Source organism: Oncorhynchus tshawytscha, linkage group LG18, assembly GCF_018296145.1.
Source record: "Oncorhynchus tshawytscha isolate Ot180627B linkage group LG18, Otsh_v2.0, whole genome shotgun sequence".
Lineage (NCBI taxonomy): Eukaryota > Metazoa > Chordata > Actinopteri > Salmoniformes > Salmonidae > Oncorhynchus > Oncorhynchus tshawytscha.
In genome coordinates, this window is record NC_056446.1 from 998,889 (window position 1) to 1,024,808 (window position 25,920).

At 41.1% G+C, this 25,920-nt stretch overlaps 1 protein-coding gene and 1 long non-coding RNA gene across 3 annotated transcripts in view; one reads left to right on the forward strand and one right to left on the reverse strand.

The window, feature by feature from the left end:
- Positions 1–461: 461 nt before the first annotated feature.
- On the reverse strand, positions 462–2,092 carry LOC112218041. Its single transcript, XR_002948546.1, has 2 exons — positions 2,051–2,092; positions 462–1,486 (listed from the first exon to the last, which is right to left on the reverse strand). It is a non-coding gene; the product is annotated as an uncharacterized LOC112218041 (long non-coding RNA).
- Positions 2,093–10,462: 8,370 nt separating this feature from the next.
- LOC112217305 (papilin-like) overlaps positions 10,463–25,920 on the forward strand; it is a 37,260-nt gene continuing 21,802 nt past the window's right edge. Inside the window, exons 1-6 of one of the 2 annotated variants that reach the window (XM_042300579.1) lie at positions 10,463–10,569; positions 13,275–13,343; positions 13,736–13,845; positions 13,940–14,000; positions 14,158–14,260; positions 17,012–17,142. In XM_042300579.1, the coding sequence (XP_042156513.1) occupies positions 13,287–13,343; positions 13,736–13,845; positions 13,940–14,000; positions 14,158–14,260; positions 17,012–17,142 (462 nt within the window). In that variant the 5' untranslated portion in view covers positions 10,463–10,569; positions 13,275–13,286. Of the gene's footprint in view, positions 10,570–13,256; positions 13,344–13,735; positions 13,846–13,939; positions 14,001–14,157; positions 14,261–17,011; positions 17,143–25,920 lie in introns of both variants that reach the window. The other variant, XM_042300580.1, reaches the window with a different exon arrangement.

The window sequence follows — 25,920 nt, forward strand, 5'->3', positions numbered from 1 at the left end:
GCACGGTATTTAATTGTCAGTCATTGTTGCCATTAATGCTAATTAGTGCTAGTTTGACCACCAGAGGGCATCTTGGAGAAGCATTTGACTGTTTTTAATATTGGCAGTACTAGAGACTTTAAACCTTTTTTGTAAGAACATTGTGTATGGGATTGATTTTTAGAAATGTAGCTTAATTCATTTGATTAATATTATGGTGTTTTTATTCCAAGAAAAACAAAACTGCATTTTACAGTAGCCTATGTACAGTAGGCCTCAGTCTTTCTATTAAGAAAATATGGTGCTGTACAACACGTCCGGTCGGGAGTAGGCCTAAGCTATTAACCTAAAGACTCTTAGACCATGATAAACAAGATTCCCTGGTCTGATGAAACCAACCTGGTTTCATCCAACCTGACAGTACTTGAGAGGATCTGCAGAGAAGAATGGTAGCGTCATACCCAAGAAGACTCAAGGCTGTAATCGCTGCCAAAGGTGCTTTAATAAACAAAGTTCTGAGTGAAGGTTCTGACTACTTATGTAAATGTGATATTTCCGCTGTGTTTTTTGGCACTGTACAAGTGACCGGTCGGGAGTAGGCCGAGGCTACTAAGTGACAGCGAGTGAAGAGCAAAATAATCCTAAAATTTCCACACCCTAATTGTTAGCTAACCAATACCCAGACAGATATTCAGTGAAAATAAAAATCTCATTGTTTATCAAGTCCAGTCCCCATGCTTGTCTCAGAGCAGTGCGAAACGGTGCTGAAACAGTTGCTCCAAATCCTGTTATAACAATTGGATTACTTTGGGTGTTCCAGTAAGCAACAATTTGTTGCCTTCATTCGCCTAATTTAATCCAATATTTCTGTCATTCAGTGATATTTATTCCCATAGTAATTTGTTATGAATCCACCAGATGTGGTTAGAAAACAATGCATTTGGTAGGCTATGCAAAAGAGATGGGAGAAGTGACATGCCTTACAAACATCCATTAATACATTTAAAGTCCCTACTCTCGGTAAGAGTCTATTGTCCGGATGATAGCCCATCAAGGGTCTCTTCTTTTGTATTCTTAACAGAACTCCCAAACAGAGAAGAGAAAGGAGCCTTGAATAATTAAACATGTCAGCAAAATACTGTTAGATCTGGAGATTATGGTCACGGTCAGTGCTATTCGAAAACACTATCATCAGGTGCCTGTGTTACCCGAAAGCCCAGGAAAAGGAACAGGTACAGTAGGCTACAATCCTGTAAAGTAGGCATAATAATGCTATAAATAATGCTTAAATAAATCGACTGCTGGTCTTTACTGTATGCTGCACATTTTTACTTTGTATTCCATTTCCAGCGAGACTGTTCAAGCCATCGACTCACTGACGGTTGAAGATGATGAGCGATCGGCAAAAGCAATCTGGAATCTGCTGGCATCACCCCACAACATCACCATTGCTCTATTCACAGTCAGGAGACAGTTGAAGAAACTTGAGTGGACATATGGAAAGGCTCTGTAACACATGTTATTAAAAATCAAATCAAATCACATTTTATTTGTCACATACACATGGTTAGCAGATGTTAATGCGAGTGTAGCGAAATGCTTGTGCTTCTAGTTCCGACAATGCAGTAATAACCAACAAGTAATCTAACTAACAATTCCAAAACTACTGTCTTATACACAGTGTAAGGGGATAAAGAATATGTACATAAGGATATATGAATGAGTGATGGTACAGAGCAGCATAGGCAAGATACAGTAGATGGTATCGAGTACAGTATATACATATGAGATGAGTATGTATAGAGTACAGTATATACGTATGCATATGAGATGAATAATGTAGGGTAAGTAACATTATATAAGGTAACATTGTTTAAAGTGGCTAGTGATATATTTACATCATTTCCCATCAATTCCCATTATTAAAGTGGCTGAAGTTGAGTCATTGTCAGTGTCAGTGTGTTGGCAGCAGCCACTCATTGTTAGTGGTGGCTGTTTAACAGTCTGATGGCCTTGAGATAGAAGCTGTTTTTCAGTCTCTCGGTCCCAGCTTTGATGCACCTGTACTGACCTCGCCTTCTGGATGATAGCGGGGTGAACAGGCAGTGGCTCGGTGGTTGATGTCCTTGATGATCTTTATGGCCTTCCTGTAACATCGGGTGGTGTAGGTGTCCTGGAGGGCAGGTATGTATATATATATATATGTATGTACAGTATATATACATTTCTTTTTTTTCAGAACATTAACCATGTGTGTTCTCTTGTTTTATACTGTTCTATAGTTTTGACACAATGATTCGTCTGACAAACAAATAACGTTGCGTGCTGCAGGCCCAGGCATGGATTAAAGCTGGTAAGACATTCAATGACATCATCAAGAGATATGCTCGACCCTATGTCAGAGAGGTGATTTTGGGACCAAATAATTTCTTTCAAGGTAGGATTATAGCAATATTTTTGTTATGTTTAGGCCTATTTACATGTATATTTCGATTATTTTACCTAATGTTGGCTGTTAGGCTTATGTCATTTTTTTTCTCCAAATGCAGACAATGACCCAAAACACACTGCCGCCCAGGTTTGCATTGTAAATGAGGGCATAAACTGGGTCAAGACGCCAGCAGAGTAAGTAGACCTACACCACTTTTAACAGGACAATACTCAACACTAGTGAGACTCACATTGCCTATGGTAGGCCTACAGGATATAAAAAAAAAAAATCATCTATACGCATAGGTCTCCTGATTTAAACCTGATCGAACTAGTTTGGCATCAACTGAAAACATTCATCTGTAACTCTCCCAAGCCTACAAGCAAAGATGAACTGGTAAAGGCAATCAAGACGTTTTGGCTTGAGAAACTGACGATACAACAATGCAACAAATACATTGATCATCTCAGCAAGGTTTTACCCGTGGTCGTGGAGCTGGGTGGAAGTGCGACTAAAATGTAGCGGAGATGTACAGTATTTGAAATAAACATCTGCATTTTGAAAGAGTATTTTTATCATTATTTTATTAACAAAAGCATAAATACTGTACAGTATATGCTTCACCCGACATTTTGCGGTTGCATGAGGTTTAGAGTTAGAAATGTAAAACTTTAGAGTACTTAAGCATCGAATACATTGCAAGTTGAGGAGGATTTTTCACACCTGGCCGAGCTATTAGACTATCATTTTGTAAATAAATGGAGGTATGAAGAGTCTATTGTCCTGTTAGTAACCCATCATGGAAACGTTGTTTGTAGAGTTCACACTGTGCTACACTTATGGAAAAACATGTTTTCTAAATTAAAATACAGCATCTACAGTGGTACAAATATATTACTGAATTCGATCAAAAAAATAAAAGCACATCATTTTCAATTTTACACTAACAAGTGGTTGCCTGGGTGAATAATCCAATAATAATTATTATGACACGGCTCTTGAAACTCATTAAGAGGCTGCTTCTAAATGAAAATACTGGCAGATCAATAACATTTCCCTGTAGATCTAATTAAATATAGAGGACCGGAGATTTCTAAATTAATACCTAAGTGCTTTTATGCAAATATAATGCAGGGTTAATAATAATTGAATATATTTGTAGGGCTTGATTTATTTTTCGTTCGGGCAAATCTGAGCTGTGGTATTGAGTTAGAAATGTAAAACCTTACAGAGAAAAATATGTGTCTGTTATTCATTTATGGCGTTGTTTCTTTTTCGCCAAATGTTGAACAGACATGCAGACACATTAATTAATGCATGGAGGAGAAGTGGAATAATAGCCTGCTGTCTGTAGTTTTAAAAACACGTTGCTAAATAAAATGATATTATGTTGTTGGGTAACCGATCGGCTCTCGGAACTCATTTAGAATAATCCAGGTTAACTTGGACCTAACAGTCAAAACATTTCTTAATTAAAGACTATCATAAAGAATATGTGCTGTTATAATACTGTACATGGTGACCAGGTCAGGACAACCAGAACATTGACTTATTAAAGACTATCAGAATGAATAATGGGCTGTTATAATACTGTACATGGTGTCCAGGTCAGGACAACCAGAACATTGACTTATTAAAGACTATCAGAATGAATAATGGGCTGTTATAATACTGTACATGGTGTCCAGGTCAGGACAACCAGAACATTTATTTATTAAAGACTATCAGAATGAATAATGGGCTGTTATAATACTGTACATGGCGTCCAGGTCAGGACAACCAGAACATTTATTTATTAAAGACTATCAGAATGAATAATGGGCTGTTATAATACTGTACATGGTGTCCAGGTCAGGACAACCAGAACATTGACTTATTAAAGACTATCAGAATGAATAATGGGCTGTTATAATACTGTACATGGCGTCCAGGTCAGGACAACCAGAACATTTATTTATTAAAGACTATCAGAAAGAATAATGGGCTGTTATAATACTGTACATGGCGTCCAGGTCAGGAAAACCAGAACATTTATTTATTAATGACTATCAGAATGAATAGTGGGCTGTTATAATACTGTACATGGTGTCCAGGTCAAGACAACCAGAACATTTCTTTATTAAAGACTATCAGAATGAATAATGGGCTGTTATAATACTGTACATGGTGTCCAGGTCAGGAAAACCAGAACATTTATTTATTAATGACTATCAGAATGAATAATGGGCTGTTATAATACTGTACATGGCGTCCAGGTCAGGAAAACCAGAACATTTATTTATTCAAGACTATCAGAATGAATAGTGGGCTGTTATAATACTGTACATGGTGTCCAGGTCAGGACAACCAGAACAGTTATTTATTAAAGACTATCAGAATGAATAGTGGGCTGTTATAATACTGTACATGGCGTCCAGGTCAGGAAAACCAGAACATATCTATAAACTTTCAGAAAGAATAATGGGCTGTTATAATACTGTATATGGTGTCCAGGTCAGGACAACCAGAACATTGACTTGTTAAAGACTATCAGAAAGAATAATGGGCTGTTATAATACTGTACATGGTGTCCAGGTCAGGACAACCAGAACATTGACTTATTAAAGACTATCAGAATGAATAATGGGCTGTTATAATACTGTACATGGCGTCCAGGTCAGGACAACCAGAACATTTATTTATTAAAGACTATCAGAAAGAATAATGGGCTGTTATAATACTGTACATGGTGTCCAGGTCAGGACAACCAGAACATTTATTTATTAAAGACTATCAGAATGAATAATGGGCTGTTATAATACTGTACATGGTGTCCAGGTCAGGACAACCAGAACATTGACTTATTAAAGACTATCAGAATGAATAATGGGCTGTTATAATACTGTACATGGCGTCCAGGTCAGGACAACCAGAACATTTATTTATTAAAGACTATCAGAAAGAATAATGGGCTGTTATAATACTGTACATGGTGTCCAGGTCAGGAAAACCAGAACATTTATTTATTAATGACTATCAGAATGAATAGTGGGCTGTTATAATACTGTACATGGTGTCCAGGTCAAGACAACCAGAACATTTCTTTATTAAAGACTATCAGAATGAATAATGGGCTGTCATAATACTGTACATGGCGTCCAGGTCAGGAAAACCAGAACATTTATTTATTAATGACTATCAGAATGAATAATGGGCTGTTATAATACTGTACATGGCGTCCAGGTCAGGAAAACCAGAACATTTATTTATTCAAGACTATCAGAATGAATAGTGGGCTGTTATAATACTGTACATGGTGTCCAGGTCAGGACAACCAGAACATTTATTTATTAAAGACTATCATAAAGAATATGTGCTGTTATAATACTGTACATGGTGACCAGGTCAGGAAAACCAGAACATATCTATAAACTTTCAGAAAGAATAATGGGCTGTTATAATACTGTATATGGTGTCCAGGTCAGGACAACCAGAACATTGACTTGTTAAAGACTATCAGAAAGAATAATGGGCTGTTATAATACTGTACATGGTGTCCAGGTCAGGACAACCAGAACATTGACTTATTAAAGACTATCAGAATGAATAATGGGCTGTTATAATACTGTACATGGTGTCCAGGTCAGGACAACCAGAACATTTATTTATTAAAGACTATCAGAAAGAATAATGGGCTGTTATAATACTGTACATGGCGTCCAGGTCAGGACAACCAGAACATTTATTTATTAAAGACTATCAGAAAGAATAATGGGCTGTTATAATACTGTACATGGTGTCCAGGTCAGGAAAACCAGAACATTTATTTATTCAAGACTATCGGAATGAATAATGGGCTGTTATAATACTGTACATGGCGTCCAGGTCAGGACAACCAGAACATTTATTTATTAAAGACTATCAGAATGAATAATGGGCTGTTATAATACTGTACATGGTGTCCAGGTCAGGAAAACCAGAACATTTATTTATTAATGACTATCAGAATGAATAATGGGCTGTTATAATACTGTACATGGCGTCCAGGTCAGGAAAACCAGAACATTTATTTATTAAAGACTATCAGAATGAATAGTGGGCTGTTATAATACTGTACATGGTGTCCAGGTCAGGACAACCAGAACATTTCTTTATTAATGACTATCAGAATGAATAATGGGCTGTTATAATACTGTACATGGCGTCCAGGTCAGGAAAACCAGAACATTTATTTATTAAAGACTATCAGAATGAATAATGGGCTGTTATAATACTGTACATGGCGTCCAGGTCAGGAAAACCAGAACATTTATTTATTCAAGACTATCAGAATGAATAGTGGGCTGTTATAATACTGTACATGGTGTCCAGGTCAGGACAACCAGAACAGTTATTTATTAAAGACTATCAGAATGAATAGTGGGCTGTTATAATACTGTACATGGCGTCCAGGTCAGGAAAACCAGAACATATCTATAAACTTTCAGAAAGAATAATGGGCTGTTATAATACTGTACATGGCGTCCAGGTCAGGAAAACCAGAACATATCTATAAACTATCAGAAAGAATGTTGGTACTTATTTATTTTGATCCAAAGCCATGAATGAGTGAGTCACTCAGCTTTATGCTGACAAATCCTCGCTGGACTTTTTCATTCCGTTACTTCTTCACATCAGTAAAGAAGGACTCCGTGTTTCAGAAAGGCACTTTATTTAAAGGGGCTGTCACTCTTTCACACTGTGGTAAATAAAGCCAGTTTGTTATTTATAATTATTTCTTTCTGTTTTTAGAGAAGGAGAAACCAACAGCCCACCATGCCTATTTTTAGAAAATCATCAGTCCACATGTCAAGTATAATTCGCCCATTGTATTTACCCAAGTTCTCTCTCAACTCCAGGACCACCGTCAGCTCATTTTTTGTTGTTGTTGCCTGATTCAGGACTCTAGTGCCAGAGAAGAAAGACTCGCGGACTGAAAACACCCCCATTAATTTACGATTTTTTTTTATTTTGTTCCAGAGTTTAGACTACCGATAGATCAGCATTCAAACTCCCCTTGTGATAGTGTGGTGCAATGACAGAATGACGCAATTTAATGCAATGTGCCATCACCCAACACAAACAGTCGCAGCTTAAGCTAAAAACCACTGTATACTAACCTGCTCAAATAGACAGGAGTGTGCTTTACGGCAGACAATCTGAACTTATCTCAGCCAATCATGGCTAACTGGAAGGCTGCTGACTAGGCTCGTAATTTAAAATGTTTATTCGAATTTACAGATGGTGTACAAGTTCGTTATTAAGGCACATGAAAATTCACATGTTCCAGAAGGCATTTCTGCCCCCAAAAAATGCATTTTGATTTAAAAAAAAGATTACGTTCAAATGGTTCTTGTGTGAAGTAGTTTCCTGAAATGGGTCACAAATGTTAACTCTTATTGACATTTAATAAATGAATGAGTAAAGACTGACATCTTGTGGGTTATTAGCTGTATTACGCCTTTGTTTATACTATTGTGACTGACCATTTGCTCCTCAGACTGTTTAATGCTGTTGTAGAGAATGAGAGGAGTGAGAGGATCCTTCACTGCAGTGTATGTTATTTTTCATTTCCAAGAGAATAAAACATTGTTTGAGCTCTCATCAGTCTGTACCTGCTGTGCTGTCTGTTGCCTTTGGAGGGAAGAACAATGGGGTTACACTCACCTCCCAACCACATCATTGCTGGGTATTTTCTCGTACTTGAAGATAGAAATGAACATGAATCTGATACACAGTTACCAGAAGAAGAGAACTATTCTTCAAACAATTCAACTCAAATAACAATATGCTTCATGTTAGCGGACTTGATCTTGTGTAGAGTGGTTTGAATAGAAAACGTATAAGCCATGGCAAAAAACATAGAGAATTACAGGAATTTACCGGTAAAACTTTTACATTTTCTGACAATATGTGGAAATTGGCAGTAAATGAGCTGTAAAAATGCTGAATGATCTCAATCATGTGTAGAATAGCATGAGATTTGCTATAAAACTGCAAATGTTCCTCTCTGCCCAATGGCAATATGTGTACATCTGCAGGAAGTTAGCTGTTCCCACCCCCAAAATCCTCCCAAAATAATAAACATTTTCCATTTTGATGATGCTGAAGAAGCTGAGGTAATTATTGAAGTAGACGCATGCTATATCATGAATAGTTTTAGTTTTCTCAATTCCTTTGTTCATGCAGTTGCGGCAGCACAGGCCCCAAAAACCCTGTGTAAGAAGTGTTTGATTCGCCTAGTGGCCATCTGTTTCTGCTCTCTTATTCTCCTCATGGAATCGTCATGCCGAACAGGCTAGCGTCGGACCAGTCTTTTTTTCTGTACTTTTTAAATTATTTTTACCCAACAAAAATGTTGACAATAGAGCCATTGATGTCTATGATCATTTTTGATCACTTTTGATAATGCATAAACAATGGAGTCTTTTGTTTTTTGCTAATGATAAGCGAGTAGGTAGAGAGAAAAATGTCCATTGATCTGAAGAAGCTCCAACTAGGTTCAAACTCACATAATTGACTTATTGGTATTCTATTTTGCAGTTTGTGATTTTGAGATTAATCAATCAATGAGAAATCAGTCATATCTGAGCCTATGCAAGTTTAACAGAGTCTTGTTTGAAACCTAAAGACTCGTGTTAGCTCCCTGAACTAATTCCTAGGCTTTAGTTCTGCGGGCTAACAGTCTTGTGACATGCATGAGACCCTGGGATTGAACCCAGTCGGTCACACAAGCACCTGAACGACAGTCACCAATGTTCTTCAGGGCACTTCTACAAAAATAAATACAGTACCTAGTGTGATTTGGGCTCTCTCAGGTTAACGGAGGACACTTCACGTCATCCAATGGAAAACATTGTTAACTGGACCCACGGTAAATCAGAAATTGTGTCTCAGTTGAGAGGTCCCATCCTGTCCATATACAGTATGGGCTGATTTACAGTAGCATCTGTTCCCTATCATGACCTTTTACTCTCTGTCTTGCCCCTTTCTCAGTCCCTTTCTCTTGTCCTTTCTGTCTACCCGCCCCCTTTCCCCTTCTTTCTCTCTCCCTCCCCATTCTCTCCCCAGAATAGATAGCCTACTGATTAAATTAAAGTATATAGTCCAGCATTCCGTTTGGCTGTTTGTTCAACAGCAGAGACGCAGTAATGTCTCCTCTTTCATCTGGTGAAAACGTGGCATGGGAACCGCTACTAATGGTTCTCTAACATATAGAAACAGGATTCCTTCACCACCCTGGCAGGAGTCTTCCTCTGTGCTTTCACACTGAAATAACTCATAAGTAACCTCTTCAGACTCGGCGACTCCAACTGCTCTTCTCATGTGATTTATCAGTGTGTGTTTAGTGGGATTGTGGTTGTGTGCGAAAGGGACTTTCAGTGGTCAGAATGAACCACATCCAAACCATTAAAGGACATCACTTGTAAGCTGTTTTCTCTGCACGTGTTAAACATGTATTTTTCAAATGTGACACTCTTTTATTGATGTGTGTGCACAGTACCAGTCAAATGTTTGGACACGCCTATGCATTAAGAAGGAAAGAAATTACACAAATTCACTTTTAAGAAGGCACGCCTGTTAATTGAAATGCATTCCAGGTGACTACCTCGTGAAGCTGGTTGAGAGAATGCCAAGAGAGTGCATAGATGTCTTCAGGACAAAGGGTGGCAACATTGTAAGAATCACAAATCTAAAATATATTTTTTTGGTTACTACGTGATACCATATGTGTTATTTCATCATTTTGATGTCTTCACTATTCTACAATGTAGAAAATAGTAAAAAATGTAAATAAAAAAAAGGAAAACCCTTGAATGAGTAGGTGTTCTAAAACTTTTGACAGGTAGTGTATACATGCATCGTCATCTCCTGATAAAAATAAAATAAAATATGAAAGGCAAAGTGAGCGAAGGGGCAAATCCAAGTGGAAAGGATCAAGTGAACAGGATATAAAAGGTGTTAATTTCATGCAAGGAGTTAATTGTAACCTGACACCTGTAGCTAACAGCTTTGAGAGCTGAGAGGTGGAGTGGACAGATAACTGAGTGTCAGTCGCTGTCCTGTCTTCTGGGTGAGTGCACTTCCTTCTAGGACGCTGGGCAAGAGGCTTGGATTTAAGCTGCAGAAATATTGATAAGGTACTATTAAATGATGATCATATATTCTATTATCATATTCTCATACTCGTTACATTTTTGGAAACATTTTAGGGAATGTGTCTTTTGTGGTGACAAGTGGTTATTTTGTCTTCTCTGTGTATGTTAAAGCTGTCTGTGTGGCCTGTATGGAAAAGATACGCACCAATAGGATGTAGTCGTTGGAACAATTAAATAAGGCAAATTACAATTTCAGCTTAGAGCGATTTCTTGGTCAATTTTCACTGTTATTTTCAGTTAGACACTTGTTATTATATATTATCATTATATATTATCATTACATTGTAGAATAACAGTGAAGACAGAAAGCTATGAAATAACAGATATGGAGTCATGTAGTAACACATTTTTTTTTAAATGAAAATATATATAATATGTCAGATTCTTCAAAGTAGCCACCCTTTTCCTTGATGACAGCTTTGCACACTCTTGGCATTCTCTCAACCAGCTTCACCTGGAATGATTTTCCAACAGTCTTGAAGGAGTTCCCACTTATGCTGAGAACTTGTTGGCTGCTTTTCCTTCACTCTGCGGTCCAATTGGGTTGAGGTCGGGGGGATTGTGGAGGCCAGGTCATCTGATGCAGCACTCCTTCACTCTCCTTCTTAGTCAAATAACCCTTACACAGCATGGAGGTGTGTTTTGGGTCATTGTGCTTCTACACCTTCCTTGCTTGTTGTTTGGGGTTTTAGGCTGGGTTTCTGTACAGCACTTTGTGACATCAGCTGATGTAAGAAGGGCTTTATAAATTCATTTGATTGAATTTGATTGATTGTCCTGTTGAAAAACAAAGGATAGTCCCACTAAGCACAAACCAGATGAGATGGTGTATTGCTACAGAATGCTGTGGTAGTCATGCTGGTTAAGTGTGCCTTGAATTCGAAAATAAATCACAGACAGTGTCACCAGCAAAGCAACCCCACACCATCACACCTCCTCCATGCTTCACTGTGGGATCTACACATGTGGAGATCATCCATTCACCTACTCTGCGTCTCACAAAGACAAGGCGGATGGAACCAAAAATCACAAATTTGGACTCATCAGACCAAAAGACAGATTTCCACCGGTCTAATGTCCATTGTTCGTGTTTCTTGGCCCAAGCAAGTCTCTTCTTATTATTGGTGTCCTTTAGTAGTGGTTTCTTTGCAGCAATTTGACCATGAAGGACTGATTCACGTAGTCTCCTCTGAACAGTTGATGTTGAGATGTGTCTGTTAGGTGAACTCTGTGAAGCATTTATTTGGGCTGCAATTTCTGATGCTAAAGAACTTATTCTCTGCAGCAGAGGTAACTCTGGGTCTTCCTTTCCTGTGGCGGTCCTCATGAGAGCCAGTTTCATCATAGAGCTTGATGGTTTTTGCGACTGCACTTGAAGAAACTTTCAAAGATTGACTGACCTTAATGTGTTAAAATAATTCTGTTCTTGCCATAAATGTATTTATCCTTTATTTAACTAGGCAAATCAATTAAGAACAAATTCTTATTTACAATGACGGCCTAACCCGGACGACACTAGGCCCCCTATGGGACTCCCAATCACAGCCGGATGTGATACAGCTTGGAATCGAACCAGGGTCTGTAGTGACGCCTCTAGCACTGAGATGCAGTGCCTTCGAACGCTGCGCCACTCGGACTTGGTCTTTTACCAAATAGGGCTGTCTTCTCTATACCAACCCTACCTTGGTCTTTTACCAAATAGGGCTTCTTCTCTATACCAACCCTACCTTGGTCTTTTACCAAATAGGGCTTCTTCTCTATACCAACCCTACCTTGGTCTTTTACCAAATAGGGCTTCTTCTCTATACCAACCCTACCTTGGTCTTTTACCAAATAGGGCTTCTTCTCTATACCAACCCTACCTTGGTCTTTTACCAAATAGGGCTTCTTCTCTATACCAACCCTACCTTGTCACAACACAACTGATTGGCTCAAACACATTAAGAATGAAAGAAATTCCACAAATGTACTTTTAACAAGTTGGTTTAGAGAATACCAAGAGAGTGCATAGCTATCATCAAGGAAAAGGGTGGCTACTTTGAAGAATCTCAAACATAAAGTATATTTTCATTTGTTTAACAATTTTTTGGTTACTACACGATTCCATATGTGTTATTTCATAGTTTTGATGTCCTCACTATTATTCTACAATGTAGGAAATAATAATAAAAAAATGAAACCTGGAATGAGTAGGTGTGTCCAAAACGTTTGACTGGTACTGTATATAATTGTATTAATCCGAAAGTTGATGTTAAAATGAAACGCGTTAAAGAGACATTTCACAAATGTGTTCCTTCATATTCATCATCTCCAGCACCACCCCGACATAAACATGTGAAAATTGACTGTTTCTAGTCAAATAGACAGAAGAAGCTAAGTGTTTCTATTGACAACACCAGTGTACATCATGTGATTTTAACCAATTATGAGTAGGAATTGCATACTAATTGCCTACAAAGGTTTTTCTAATTAGTTGATGATATCATTGGAAACACATTATTTTCCTTTATATTGTTTTTTACTACAAAACATAAAAATTGCATCATGTTCACATGCTGATGTTGGAGAGATGCTGGAGATGATGAACATGAAGTTGAACATTTTAGAAATGTCCCTTTAAAAGGACATTGCTGTAAGGTCTTTACAATCTGTAGCTTTCTTCAATGCAGTACTATCATTGCACTTAGTCCCTAGTAAACATGGGCATCCTACTGGTCCTGGTTCTCCTGCAGTTACTGGCTGTACCATCATTCTCTGTAAGTGATACTTATTTGATTGTATTATTCTGCAGTGTAAAAACAAGTACAAAGTACAAACAGGAAATACAGTACATATGATAATCTAATAATACCACATATACAACATACTCATAAAATAGCAAAAACACAACTCAATAGCATACAATACAGTTCAAGTTTACATTGTGAATGTACACAAACACATAGTATGATTCTGTTTACAAAAACAGCTGGAATGTGGGGATTTTCTATCTTTACCGTACTGGTGTATAATAAGGGTTTGTGTAATGATATGGAATGGCTTGTGGTGATAGGATGTTTTCCAGTTGCTATTCTGGTGTAGATTACTGTGTGTACTAGTGCACAGTGGTGTCTCAGTGCTTGATGTGGTGGCTGCTGTTGTGTTCCAGCTAACATCGCCCAGCAATGACTACTGGGGGGAGTATGGGGCTTATGGGACGTGCAGTCGCCCCTGTGGCACTGGAGTAGCCATGAGGATCAGGCAATGTATCACTGCAAGGTAAAAGAGAGAGAGAGAGACAGCATGCAAGTGAGAGGGAGAGTGTATATGATGATTGTGTGTCTTTCTGACTCTACTTCTCTTTGACTTGCAGGACAGATGGAGGAAACAACTGCGTGGGATCTTCAAAATCTTACCGCATCTGTAATATGCAGGTGCACACAGGCACAGGCACACACACACACACACACACACACACACACACACACACACACACACACACACACACACACACACACACACACACATCTCTCTCTCTGTTTCCGATGTAAACACTAACAGACGGACATTGTCTGTAATTGCTCCATACAGGCATGTCCAGCGGGATCCAGGGATTTCCGTGAGGAGCAGTGTGCCCAGTTTAGTAGGATGGACTTCCAGGGCAAACGTTACACCTGGCTGCCTTACCATGGAGGTGCAATACGGATTATATACTGTATTGCCATATAGTATTTTTTTAGCACTTTGATGCTATTTTCACAAGTATGTGGGGGAATTTTCTACACTCTTAGTACAAAACTCCAAACTGGTAACACTTGTAACGAAGAAAGTCTCATATTCAAAACCTTTTATTTTGCATTTATTTTGTTTGGATACAACTTTAACATAGGGTGGGGAAAAAGGTACCCAACTGTCATACTTGAGTAAAAGTAAAGATAGCTTAATAGAAAATGACTCAAGTAAAAGTTTAAGTCACCCAGTAAAATTCTACTTGAGTAAAAGTCTAAAAGTATTAAAAGTTAAAGTATAAATAATTTCAAATTCCTTTTATTAAGCAATCCAGAAGGCACCATTTTCTTGTTTTCCTTTATTTACGGAAAGCCACGGGCACAGGCCAACATTCAGACATAATTTACAAACAAAGCATGTGTTTAGTGAGTCTGCCAGATTAGAGGCAGCATGGATGACCAGGGATGACCAGGGATGTTCGGTTGATAAGTGCGTGATTGGACTAATTTCCTGTCCTGCTAAGCATTCAAAATGTAATGAGTACTTTTGGATGTCAAGGAAAATGTATGGAGTAAAAAGTACAATATTTTCTTAAGTTATGTAGTGAAGTAAAAGTAGTAAAAAATATAAATAGTAAAGTACAGATACCCAGAAAAATGACTTAAGTAGTACTTTAAAGTATTTTTACTTAAGTACTTTACACCACTGCTTTTACCACGCAACCTTTGATCCAAAATATGTTTACTGTGAAATATGAGCACATTGATTTAATCACCAAAACACAACATAATGACATAATGCTTTATTCTCCATTTTGTTGTTTTAACAACCAGTCAATCCAATAGCAAAAAATGCAAGATACATGTTAAAAAATTGCCCTTTGAATGGATTATGCTACAGTACTGTAAATTGCCCTTTGAATGGATTATGCTACAGTACTGTAAATTGCCCTTTGAATGGATAATGCTACAGTACTGTAAATTGCGCTTTGAATGGATTATGCTACAGTACTGTAAATTGCCCTTTGAACGGATTATGCTACAGTACTGTAAATTGCCCTTTGAATGGATTATGCTACAGTACTGTAAATTGCCCTTTGAATGGATTATGCTACAGTACTGTAAATTGCCCTTTGAACGGATTATGCTACAGTACTGTAAATTGCCCTTTGAATGGATTATGCTACAGTACTGTAAATTGCCCTTTGAATGGATTATGCTACAGTACTGTAAATTGCCCTTTGAATGGATTATGCTACAGTACTGTAAATTGCCCTTTGAATGGATTATGCTACAGTACTGTAAATTGCCCTTTGAATGGATTATGCTACAGTACTGTAAATTGCCCTTTGAATGGATTATGCTACAGTACTGTAAATTGCCCTTTGAATGGATTATGCTACAGTACTGTAAATTGCCCTTTGAATGGATTATGCTACAGTACTGTAAATTGCCCTTTGAATGGATTATGCTACAGTACTGTAAATTGCCCTTTGAATGGATTATGCTACAGTACTGTAAATTGCCCTTTGAATGGATTATGCTACAGTACTGTAAATTGCCCTTTGAATGGATTATGCTACAGTACTGTAAATTGCCCTTTGAATGGATTATGCTACAGTACTGTAAATTGCCCTTTGAACGGATTATGCTACAGTACTGTAAATTGCCCTTTGAATGGATTATGCTACAGTACTGTAAATTGCCCTTTGAATGGATTATGCTACAGTACTGTAAATTGCCAATGTTTACCGACACCGGCCATATTCAATGGGTGTTGTACACTTTAGCTTAAGACATGTAGCTAGATAGCTAGGTAAACAATGAACCTAGTAAACAACGTGTAAGATCACACATGTCACGTAACTTTAGCTAATGAGCCAGCCAGCCAACGTTAGCTAGTTAAACAACAATGAGCACAGTGACAATTCAATTCATTACTACCCTGCATAAAAATGCTCGGAGTTAACCAACCAGGTTCAATGTTAGCTAGCTAACAATAGGCTCTAAATAGAAAAGCAAACGGCTCTGGGATATGAATATGAATAATAACGTAAACTAGGGAGCCAGCCAGCTAATATTAGTTAGCTAGGTAACAGTACACCTTTGATCACACCTTTTGAAGGGTCAATTTATGTACGTGTTGCTAGTGTATTGCCTAATGTTAAAACAGTGTAATGTACTGTAATTTACAGTACTGTAGTATATTATATTCAAAGGGCAATTTTGAAACGTGTGTCTTGTATTTTCTGCTATTGGATTAACTGGTTGTTAAAACAACTAGAATGTGAAAAAATCATTATGTTGGGTTTCGGTGATTAAATCAATGATGTCGTGGTATTTCACAGTAAAATTATATAGACAATCATATCAAAAGTAATGTGAGCATTGCATTGTGATAAGCAGTTACTCTATATGAACACATATTCCAATGCGAAACCTGTATTTCTAGGTGTAAAAGTGACTATGATTTTGTGTGTTGTACTTAGTCAATTGAAATCGCTCTTAGAATTTTGAAACGACTGCCTTTTTGATGATCTGTTTTGACTTTTGTACTAAGTGTTGTCAAAATGTACCACATACTTGTGAAAAGCTATTGAATAAAACTGTAATATTGATGCAAATAATAGTTTAACATTTCACTATGGATTATTACCCATAACCACATTACCCATACACAAAGAAATACTAATGTACTCTGTTGTTTACCTGTGAAGCGTCTAACCCATGTGAGCTGAACTGCGTCCCCCGTGGAGAGAACTTCTTCTACAGACACAGGCCTTCCGTGGTGGACGGGACACCCTGCTATGTGGGGCGCAGTGACATCTGTATCAACGGCATCTGCAGGGTTAGTAGGTAGTACTTTCCCACTGGGCACACTTTGGTTGAATCAACGTTGTTTGAACGTCATTTCAATTAAATTACGTTGAACCGGCGTGGAATAGACGTTGAATCGACATCTGCGCACACCGGGTAGGTACTTACTTCAACTTGCTTGTTGAATTGGAAAATACATTAGAAATGTTATCTTTCTGATGATGGCAACACACCAAAATAGATGGGGCTGTTTTAGTGGGTAAAGTGCCAGCACCTTAAACACAAATGCAATACATGTCTTTGTATCTGTCTATCCCCTTTCACTGAAATGTATCATTTTAAATGTTTAGGTCTCTTTTACAGATGAGCCATGAATTACATAAATTACAGAAAATGCACACATCAACATAAATAAACATAAATAAACAAGCAGAAAGCAAAACTTGCTTGTCTCCACCCCCTCCAGGTGTCGCGTATTTATCCCTGTGTTTCCTGTCTCTCTGTGCCAGTTCGTCTTGTTTTACCAAGTCAACCAGCGTTTTCCTAGCTCCTGTTTTTCCCAGTCTCTGTTTTTTCCTAGCTCTCCTGCTTTTGACCCTTCCCTGTCCTGACGCCGAACCCGCCTGCCTGACCTCTATGCATGTTCTGACCTCGAGCCTGCCTATCCTCTTGTACTGTTTGGACTCTGATCTGACCACTGAACCCCTGCCTGTCCTGACCTCGAGCCTGCCTATCGCCTGGTACTGTTTGGACTGATCTGGTTTTTGAACTCCCACCTGTCCCCGACCTGCCTTTTGCCTACCCCTTTTGTTATAATGAATATCGGAGCTCAACCATCTGCCTCCTGTGTCTGCATATGGGTTTCACCTTGTGTCATGATAGTACTAACTGGCCATGACTGACCCAGCAGACTTGGACCAGCTCCGTCACGTTGTCTCCCAGCAGGGAGCCACCATTTGGAGGCATGAAGAGCTACTGAGGGACCTTTTAGAAGGGCTTCGTTCCCTGACAGAATGCCACGACCAAGGGTTCAAGGCTATTATGGAGCAAATCTGTGAATTAGCTCATAGGCAGCATACTACATCTGAGACCTCCCAACCACCCAGTAATCTTTCTACTACTAGTGGTTTTGTTCAACCTACCCTGGCTCCCCGAGAACCCCACTTACCTCCTCCGGAGCTCTATGTAAGCAATCCTGGTAGATGCTGGGTATTCCATCCCCAATGCTCCCTCATTTTTTAACTCCAGCCCTCTTCGTTCCTGTCGGACCGATCGAAGATAGCGGTTTTAATCACGCTAATGTCTGGAAGGGCGCTTTCCTGGGCAACGGCTGTGTGGGAGCAGCAATCCGCTGTGTGCCATAGCTTGGAGGAATTCATGGCAGAAGTGAGGAAGGTTTTCGATTCTCCGGTGCCCGGGTGGGAGGCGACTCAAACTACTGCTGGTACATCAGAACTCCCGTAGTGTGGCAGACTACGCAGTAGATTTTTGCACATTGGCCGCCAAGAGTTCCTGGAATCGAGAGGCTCACACCTTCCTCCATGGACTGTTGGATGGGATAAAGGATGAGCTCGCAGCTCAGGAAATACCACGGGCCCTCGATTCCCTCATCGTCCTGGTGATTAGGATTGATGGGCACCTACGAGAATGCCGGTGTGAAAGGACGTTGGGTTCGTCTGCTGATGTTGGCACACGTCCTAAGCAAACCGTAAATCCCCGACGTGTGCATTTCAGGGTAGAGCTCGAAAACACCCGAGGTTCCCCGAGAATCATCGGCGACGAGTGAGTTGGATACTCCTGAGCCCATGCAACTGGGAAGAGCTAGGTTATCGGTGGGGGAACGCTCACATAGGCTGAATTCTAACTGTTGTCTATACTGTGGAGGGGTGGGACATTATATAGCCACTTGCCCTGTTAAGAAACCATTTTCTTTAGTGGGTACAAGTACTCTGGTGAGCCAGACTGGGAGTCCCCTAACTTCCATCACCCGCCCACCTTTTTTTGTGATTCTGCTGTGGGGAGACCAGTCTAAGTCTCTCCGGGTGCTCATTGACTCTGGGGCTGATGTACAGTGGGGCAAAAAAGTATTTAGTCAGCCACCAATTGTGCATGTTCTCCCACTTAAAAAGATGAGAGGCCTGTAATTTTCATTATAGGTACACTTCAACTATGACAGACAAAATGAGGGGAAAAAATCCAGAAAATCACATTGTAGGATTTTTAATTAATTTATTTGCAAATTATGGTGGAAAATAAGTATTTGGTCAATGACAAAAGTTTATCTCAATCCCTCGTTATATACCCTTTGTTGGCAATGACGGGGGTCAAACGTTTTCTGTAAGTCTTCACAAAGTTTTCACACACTGTTGCTGGTATTTTGGCCCATTCCTCCATGCAGATCACCTCTAGAGCAGTGTTGTTTTGGGGCTGTTGCTGGGCAACACAGACTTATGGATGCTAGCATGGTTTCGGAATGAGATATTCCCACTCAACTTCTCTTTGTCCCCATGGATGCAAGGGCACTGGACGGCCGCTATATTGGAAGAGTCACCCATAGCACAGTGCCCGTTCATATACGGATATCAGGAAACCACAATGAGACCATACAGTTCGTCCTCATCAATTTTTTAAAAATTATTATTTTTTATTTTTATTTTTTTTCCTGTGGTTTTGGGATTCTGTTATTGACTGGACCACGAGCTCCATCCTGTGTTGGAGCCGTTTTGTTATTCTCAGTGCCTTAAAGAGGCACAGCCGTCCTTGAGACGTCACCCTCGGGATGTTAGCAAAGCTTCAGATGTCTCTGCCGTTCCCACTGAGTACCATGACCTGGAGGTCTTCAGTAAGGCACATGCCTACTTCTCTTCCCCCACACCGTCCTTATGATTGTGCCATTGATCTCCTCCCTATCCGGCCTGGAGACCAAGTCCGTGGAGGAGTACATTGAGGATTCTCTAGCTACTGGAGGCATCCGTCCATCTGCATCTCCTGCCAGTGCCAGTCATTCTTCTCTTTGTGGAGAAGGACAAGACCCTGCAGCCGTGCATTGACTACCAGTGTCTGAATGATATAACAATCAAGAATCTTTACCCCCTACCACTCCTCTCCTCGGCTTTCAAACCTCTCCAGGTGGCCACCATTTTTTCCAGGCTGGACCTTCGGAATGGCTAGCACCTAGTTCGGATACGCGAAGGAGATGAGTGGAAGACAGCATTTAGCACAGCCAACGGACATTGAGTACCAGGTCATGCCGTTTGAACTCACCAAGAATCGCTGTCTTCCAGGCCCTGGTAAACGAGGGACATGCTAAACCATTTTGTTTTTGTTTACCTTGACGACATCCTGTTTTTTTCCTGCCCAAGAACATGTTCTTCATGTCAGACAAGTCCTTCAGAGCCTCCTGGAGAACAAATTGTTTGTGAAAGCCGAGAATTGAGTTCCACCGCTCTACAATCTCCTTTCTGGGATATGTCATCGCTGATGGAAATGTCCAAATGGATCCTGAAAAGTGAAAGCAGTGGTAGATTGGCCTCAACCTAAGTCCAGGGTGCAGTTACGTTTCCAGGGATTCGCTAACTTCTACCGCCGTTTCATTCGGGGCTACAGCACCCTAGCAGTCCCCCTCTCTGCACTCACGTCTCCCAATGTACCGTTCACATGGTCTCCAGCTATCGACTGAGCCTTCGTGGACCTGAAGCAGCGGTTCACCTCTACCACCGTCAATTTGTGGTAGAGGTCGAAGCTTCTGATGTTGGAGTGGTGGCCATCCTGTCCAAGCGATCTGCCCAGGACCAAAAGCTCCATCCCTGTGCTTCCTGTCCAATCGTCTCAATCCTGAAAAGAGGAACTACGAAGTAGCCAACTGAGAACTCCTGGCGGTCAAGTTGGCACTGGAAGAGTGGAGGCACTGACTGGAAGGAGCTGAACAGTCTTTCTTGGTTTGGACCGACCTTAAGAGTTTGGAATATCTACTTACAGCCAAGAGCCTTAACACCAGGCAGGCCCAGTGGGCCTTATTGTTTACTAGATTCAACTTCACCATTTTCCAATGTTCAAAAATGTGAAGCCTGATGCCCTCTCCCGCCTATACATTTCCTCTGCCACACCATTGTCTTCTAAACCCTTCTCCGTGCCTTGTCGCTTCAGTGGGTTGAGGTATTGTAGCCTTGGTCCGCAAGGCACAATGTTCCCAGCCTGAACCTGGAGAGGGCCAAGCTAACCGGTTGTTTGTCCCTATCTCACACTGGTCCCGGGTCCTTGAATTGGCTCATTCCTCCAGGCTGACCTGTCATCCAGGTTGCCGTCGTACCCTAGCCTTCCTCCGACAACATTTCTGGTGGCCCACAATGGTTCCTGACGTCTCTGCCTTCGTCACCTCGTGCACTGTGTGTGCTCAGAACAAGACTCCACAGTAATCTCCTTCTGGCCTCCTTCAGCCACTTCTAGTCCCTCATCGTCCCTGGTCCCATATCTCTCTGGACTTTGTCACTGGGCTCCCTCCGTCTGATGGCGACACTGTCATTCTGACGGTAGTGGATCGGTTCTGCAAAGCCACCCATTTCATCCCTCTCCCCACACTACCCTCTGCCAAGGAGACAGCCCAGTTTATGGTGCAGCACGTCTTCCGGATCCATGGACTCCCTGTAGACATGGTCTCCTTCCGGGGTCCTCAGTTCTCGTCTCAGTTCTGGAAGGCGTTCTGCACCCTTATTGGGTCGTCGGCCAGCCTGTCCTCCGGATTCTATCCAATCTAACGGCCAGTTGGAGCGAGCTGACCAGGACCTGGAAACCACCCTAAGATGCCTGGTCTCAACCAACCACACTAACAGGAGTCAACAACTGGTCTGGGTGGAGCATGCCCGGAACACCCTTCCCTGTTCAACCACAGGACTCTCCCCTTTTGAGTGCTCTATGGGGTATCAGCCTGCACTCTTCCCAGAACAAGAGCAGGAGGTCAATGTACCCTCGGCCCAGATGTTTGTCCGCCGCTGTCGACGTACCTGGAGAAGGCCTCGGGCGGCACGTCTCAAGACCAACTCCAGGTATCATCAACAGGTGGACCGTCGCCGGACTCCAGCTCCCCGCTACCGCAAAGGGTATGGCTCTCCACACGGGACCTGCCCCTTCGGGTGGAGTCCCGCAAATTGTCCCCCCCGTTTCATTGGCCCTTTTCCCATCTCTTGAGTCCTCAGTTCCACTACTGTCCATCTTTTGTTACCCCGTACCCTCCGTATTCACCCTACTTTCCATGTGTCTTAAGCCCGTGACTCACAGCCCTTTGTCTTCTGTCTCCAGGCCCACCCCTCCTCCCATGTCATCGATGGCCATCCGGCCTACATGGTGAAACGCCTCCTGGGTGTTCAGCCACAGGGCAGGGGTTTCCAGTACCTGGTTGACTGGGAGGGTTACAGCCCAGAGGAGAGGTGCTGGGTTCCTGCGAGAGACATCCTGGATCCAGCACTCATCACTGACTTCCACTGCTGACACCCTGGTCAACCAGGTATGCGCCCAGGTAGGACGCCAGGTGGCGCCCGCCAGAGGGGGGTACTGTCACGCCCTGATCTATTTCACCTGTCCTTGTGCTTGTCTCCACCCCGTCCAGGTGTCGCTTATTATCTCCAGTGTATTTATCCCCGTTTCCTGTCTCTGTGCCAGTTCGCTCAGCCAGCGTTTTCCTAGCTCCTATTTTTCCCAGTCTCTGTTTTTTCCTAGCCCTCCTGGGTTTGACCCTTGCCTGTCCTGACTATGAACCCGCCTGTCTGATCACTATGCCTGTTCAGATTTCGAGCCTGCCTATCCCCTTGTACTGTTTGGACTCAGACCTGACCACTGAACCCCTGCGTGTCCTGACCTCAAGCCTGCCTATCGCCTGGTACTGTTTGGACTCTGACCTGGTTTATGAACGCTCACCTGTCCCCAACCTGCCATTTGCCTACCCCTTTTGTTTTTAATAAATATCGGAGCACAACCACCTGCCTCCTGTGTCTGCATTTGGGTCTTGCCTTGTGCCCTTATACAATCAGCTTTCCTAATTACCCTAGATGCACCAAAACATACAATTGTACACCCTAGAGTTGATGTCCGTTCCCTGTAGAAATCGAATTAGCATAATAATAAAAAATCCCCATTAAAAACCTGTCATTTTAAGCTAGAGATATCATTTTTGCATTGGATGCATCTCAATCCATCGGACTGATGTATCTTTGGTGAAAGGTGTCAAACCATGAGGCATCCCGAAAATAGGGCTTCTCACAAAATCATATCCAAACGGTTGGCAAACTATTACATCCCTCTATGGAAAGATGAGACTCTCACGAACATGATGGTGTTCTCTGTTTTGCACTATGCATCTTGGGACTATGCATTTTGGGACTTGTCTGAAGTCGGTTCAGCCGATCTGCCAACTGCTGTCTGTAAGTGTCCGAACAGTTTGGGCTACACACTAATATGACCTCTCTGTAGAAAGGTGAGACTCTCACAAACATGTTGGTTGTTTTGCTCTAGGAGCCCACAGGCCTCACTCGTCTGAAGTTCACCCGGTACCAGTTGAAAAAATGAATGGAAGTACATGTATACAGTGCATACAGAAAGTATTCAGACCCCTTGACTTTTTCCACATTTTGTTACGTAAAAATCTTATTCTAAAATGTATTACATTGTTTTTTTCCCCCTCATCAATCTACACACAATACCCCATAATGGAAATATCACATTTACATAAGTATGCCGACCCTTTACTCAGTACTTTGTTGAAGCACCTTTGGCAGCAATTACAGCCTCAAGTCTTCTTGGGTATGACGCGACAAGCTTGGCACACCTGTATTTGGGGAGCTTCTCCCATTTTTCTCTGCAGACCCTCTCAAAGGCCATCTAAAGCAAAGTACAGAGAGATTCCTGATGACAACCTGCTCCAGAGCACCCAGGACCTCAGACTGGGGCGAAGTTTCACCTTCCAACAGAACAAGGACCCTAAACACACAGCCAAGACAACGCTGGAGTGGCTATGGGACAAGTCTCCGAATGTCCTTGAGTGGCCCTGCCAGAGCCCGGACTTGAACCCAATCAAACATCTCTAGAGAGACCTGAAAATAGCTGTGCATCGACGCTCCCCATCCAACCTGACAGAGCTTGAGAGGATCTGCAGAGAATAATGGGAGAAACTCCCTAAATACAGGTGTGCCAAGCTCATAGTGTCAAACCCAAGAAGACTTGAGGCTGTAATTGCTGCCAAAGGTGCTTCAACAAAGTACTGAGTAAAGGGTCTGAATACTGATGTAAATGTGACATTTAAGTTTTTTATTTTTCATGAATTTGCAAAGAAAAATCTAAAAACCTGTTTTTGCTTTGTCATTATGAGGTATTGTGTGTAGATTGATGAGGGGGGAAAACAATGTAATACATTTTAGAATAAGGCTGTAATGTAACAAAATGTGGAAAAAGACAAGTGGTCTGAATACTTTCTGAATGCACTGCAATTCATGTCAATGGCCTAATAGTACAGTAGAGCTCTTTTGACTTGCACACAATATAGCTGGGTTACCCTGTCTTGTCCCTAAGGGTCCACGGCCCTGCAGCGCCCCAACACACCCCACTCAGCTTTAGGATCTTAGTGAAACATTCTTTATTGGTTTCGGGTGTGTTAGGCCAAGGCCAGAGTGACAACAGTACAGCAGACCTCCAGGGCCAGGACTGAGCAGCCCAGCAGCTAGGGCTTGCCTAAATACACTCTAAATCTTGTAATAAATGCTAGGTTACACAATTTCTTCTGATAAGTCGCCAGTATCAACATTTCCAACCAAACAAAAATGGGTTAAAGGGAGAATCTGTAGACATATTGAGATAAAAGAACAGACTCTTTGCCAGAATTCAGCCAGCCTTCCCAAGACCATAGCCTAATAATCCCCAGTTTACAATTGGCTCATTCATCCCACTCCTCTCCCCTGTAACTATTCCCCAGGTCGTTGCTGCAAATGAGAACGTGTTCCCAGTCAACTTACCTGGTAAAATAACAGATAAATAAAATAGCATTTTGAAACATGTTCCCTTCTGTGTTTAACACCTCCAGCAGAGGAAGTACATTTCTGAGTGCATGATATTCAGTTTCACTGGCATATAGTACGTTCTATGGATGGTCTTAACCTGCAGTAATTTATGTCTGAGATGATATGAACATGACTGGGCATTCTAACATATCTGTATCCATTCATCATCATTAGCGTCTCTCAGGTCCTCCTCACATTTTTGTTTTACGTGTTTTGTGTCACTGAGAGAAGCCTCTATCAACCCTTGATACAGTTTGGAAATCAACTTTAGAAGTTTGTCACACTGCCTTAAATTAGTTTCAGTCTTTGAAGCTTCTTGCTTGTCCAGTGTTTACTGCACAGAGAGAATAAAGTGTTGTATTTGCAAAAGTTCACTTCTGCGCCATCAGAGACTGGTCTTCCCTGGTTCTCCGACCCTGCTGTGATCCCTGTCACCATCTGATCCTGTTCAGATGAGGCATGACAAAGAAATACTTGTGTACATTTATACGTAATATTATCCAAGAATAGAATCAATGGTTCAACAATTGAAATTACCATTATTCCCAGATCCTAGATTGTAGCCTACACATTAACCTGATCCTACTAAGACATTATGAGCATAGTGTTGTTTACTGACTTTTCACCATGACAGTGTAGAGCTGTTTATACTATGTCAGTGTGAAAGTAGGGAATTAGCTAGGGAAACTGTCAGATCAATAACATTACTATACTGACTAAAAACAAACATTGCGTTGAGAAAACGTTTGGCAGCTGGTTTCATCGTT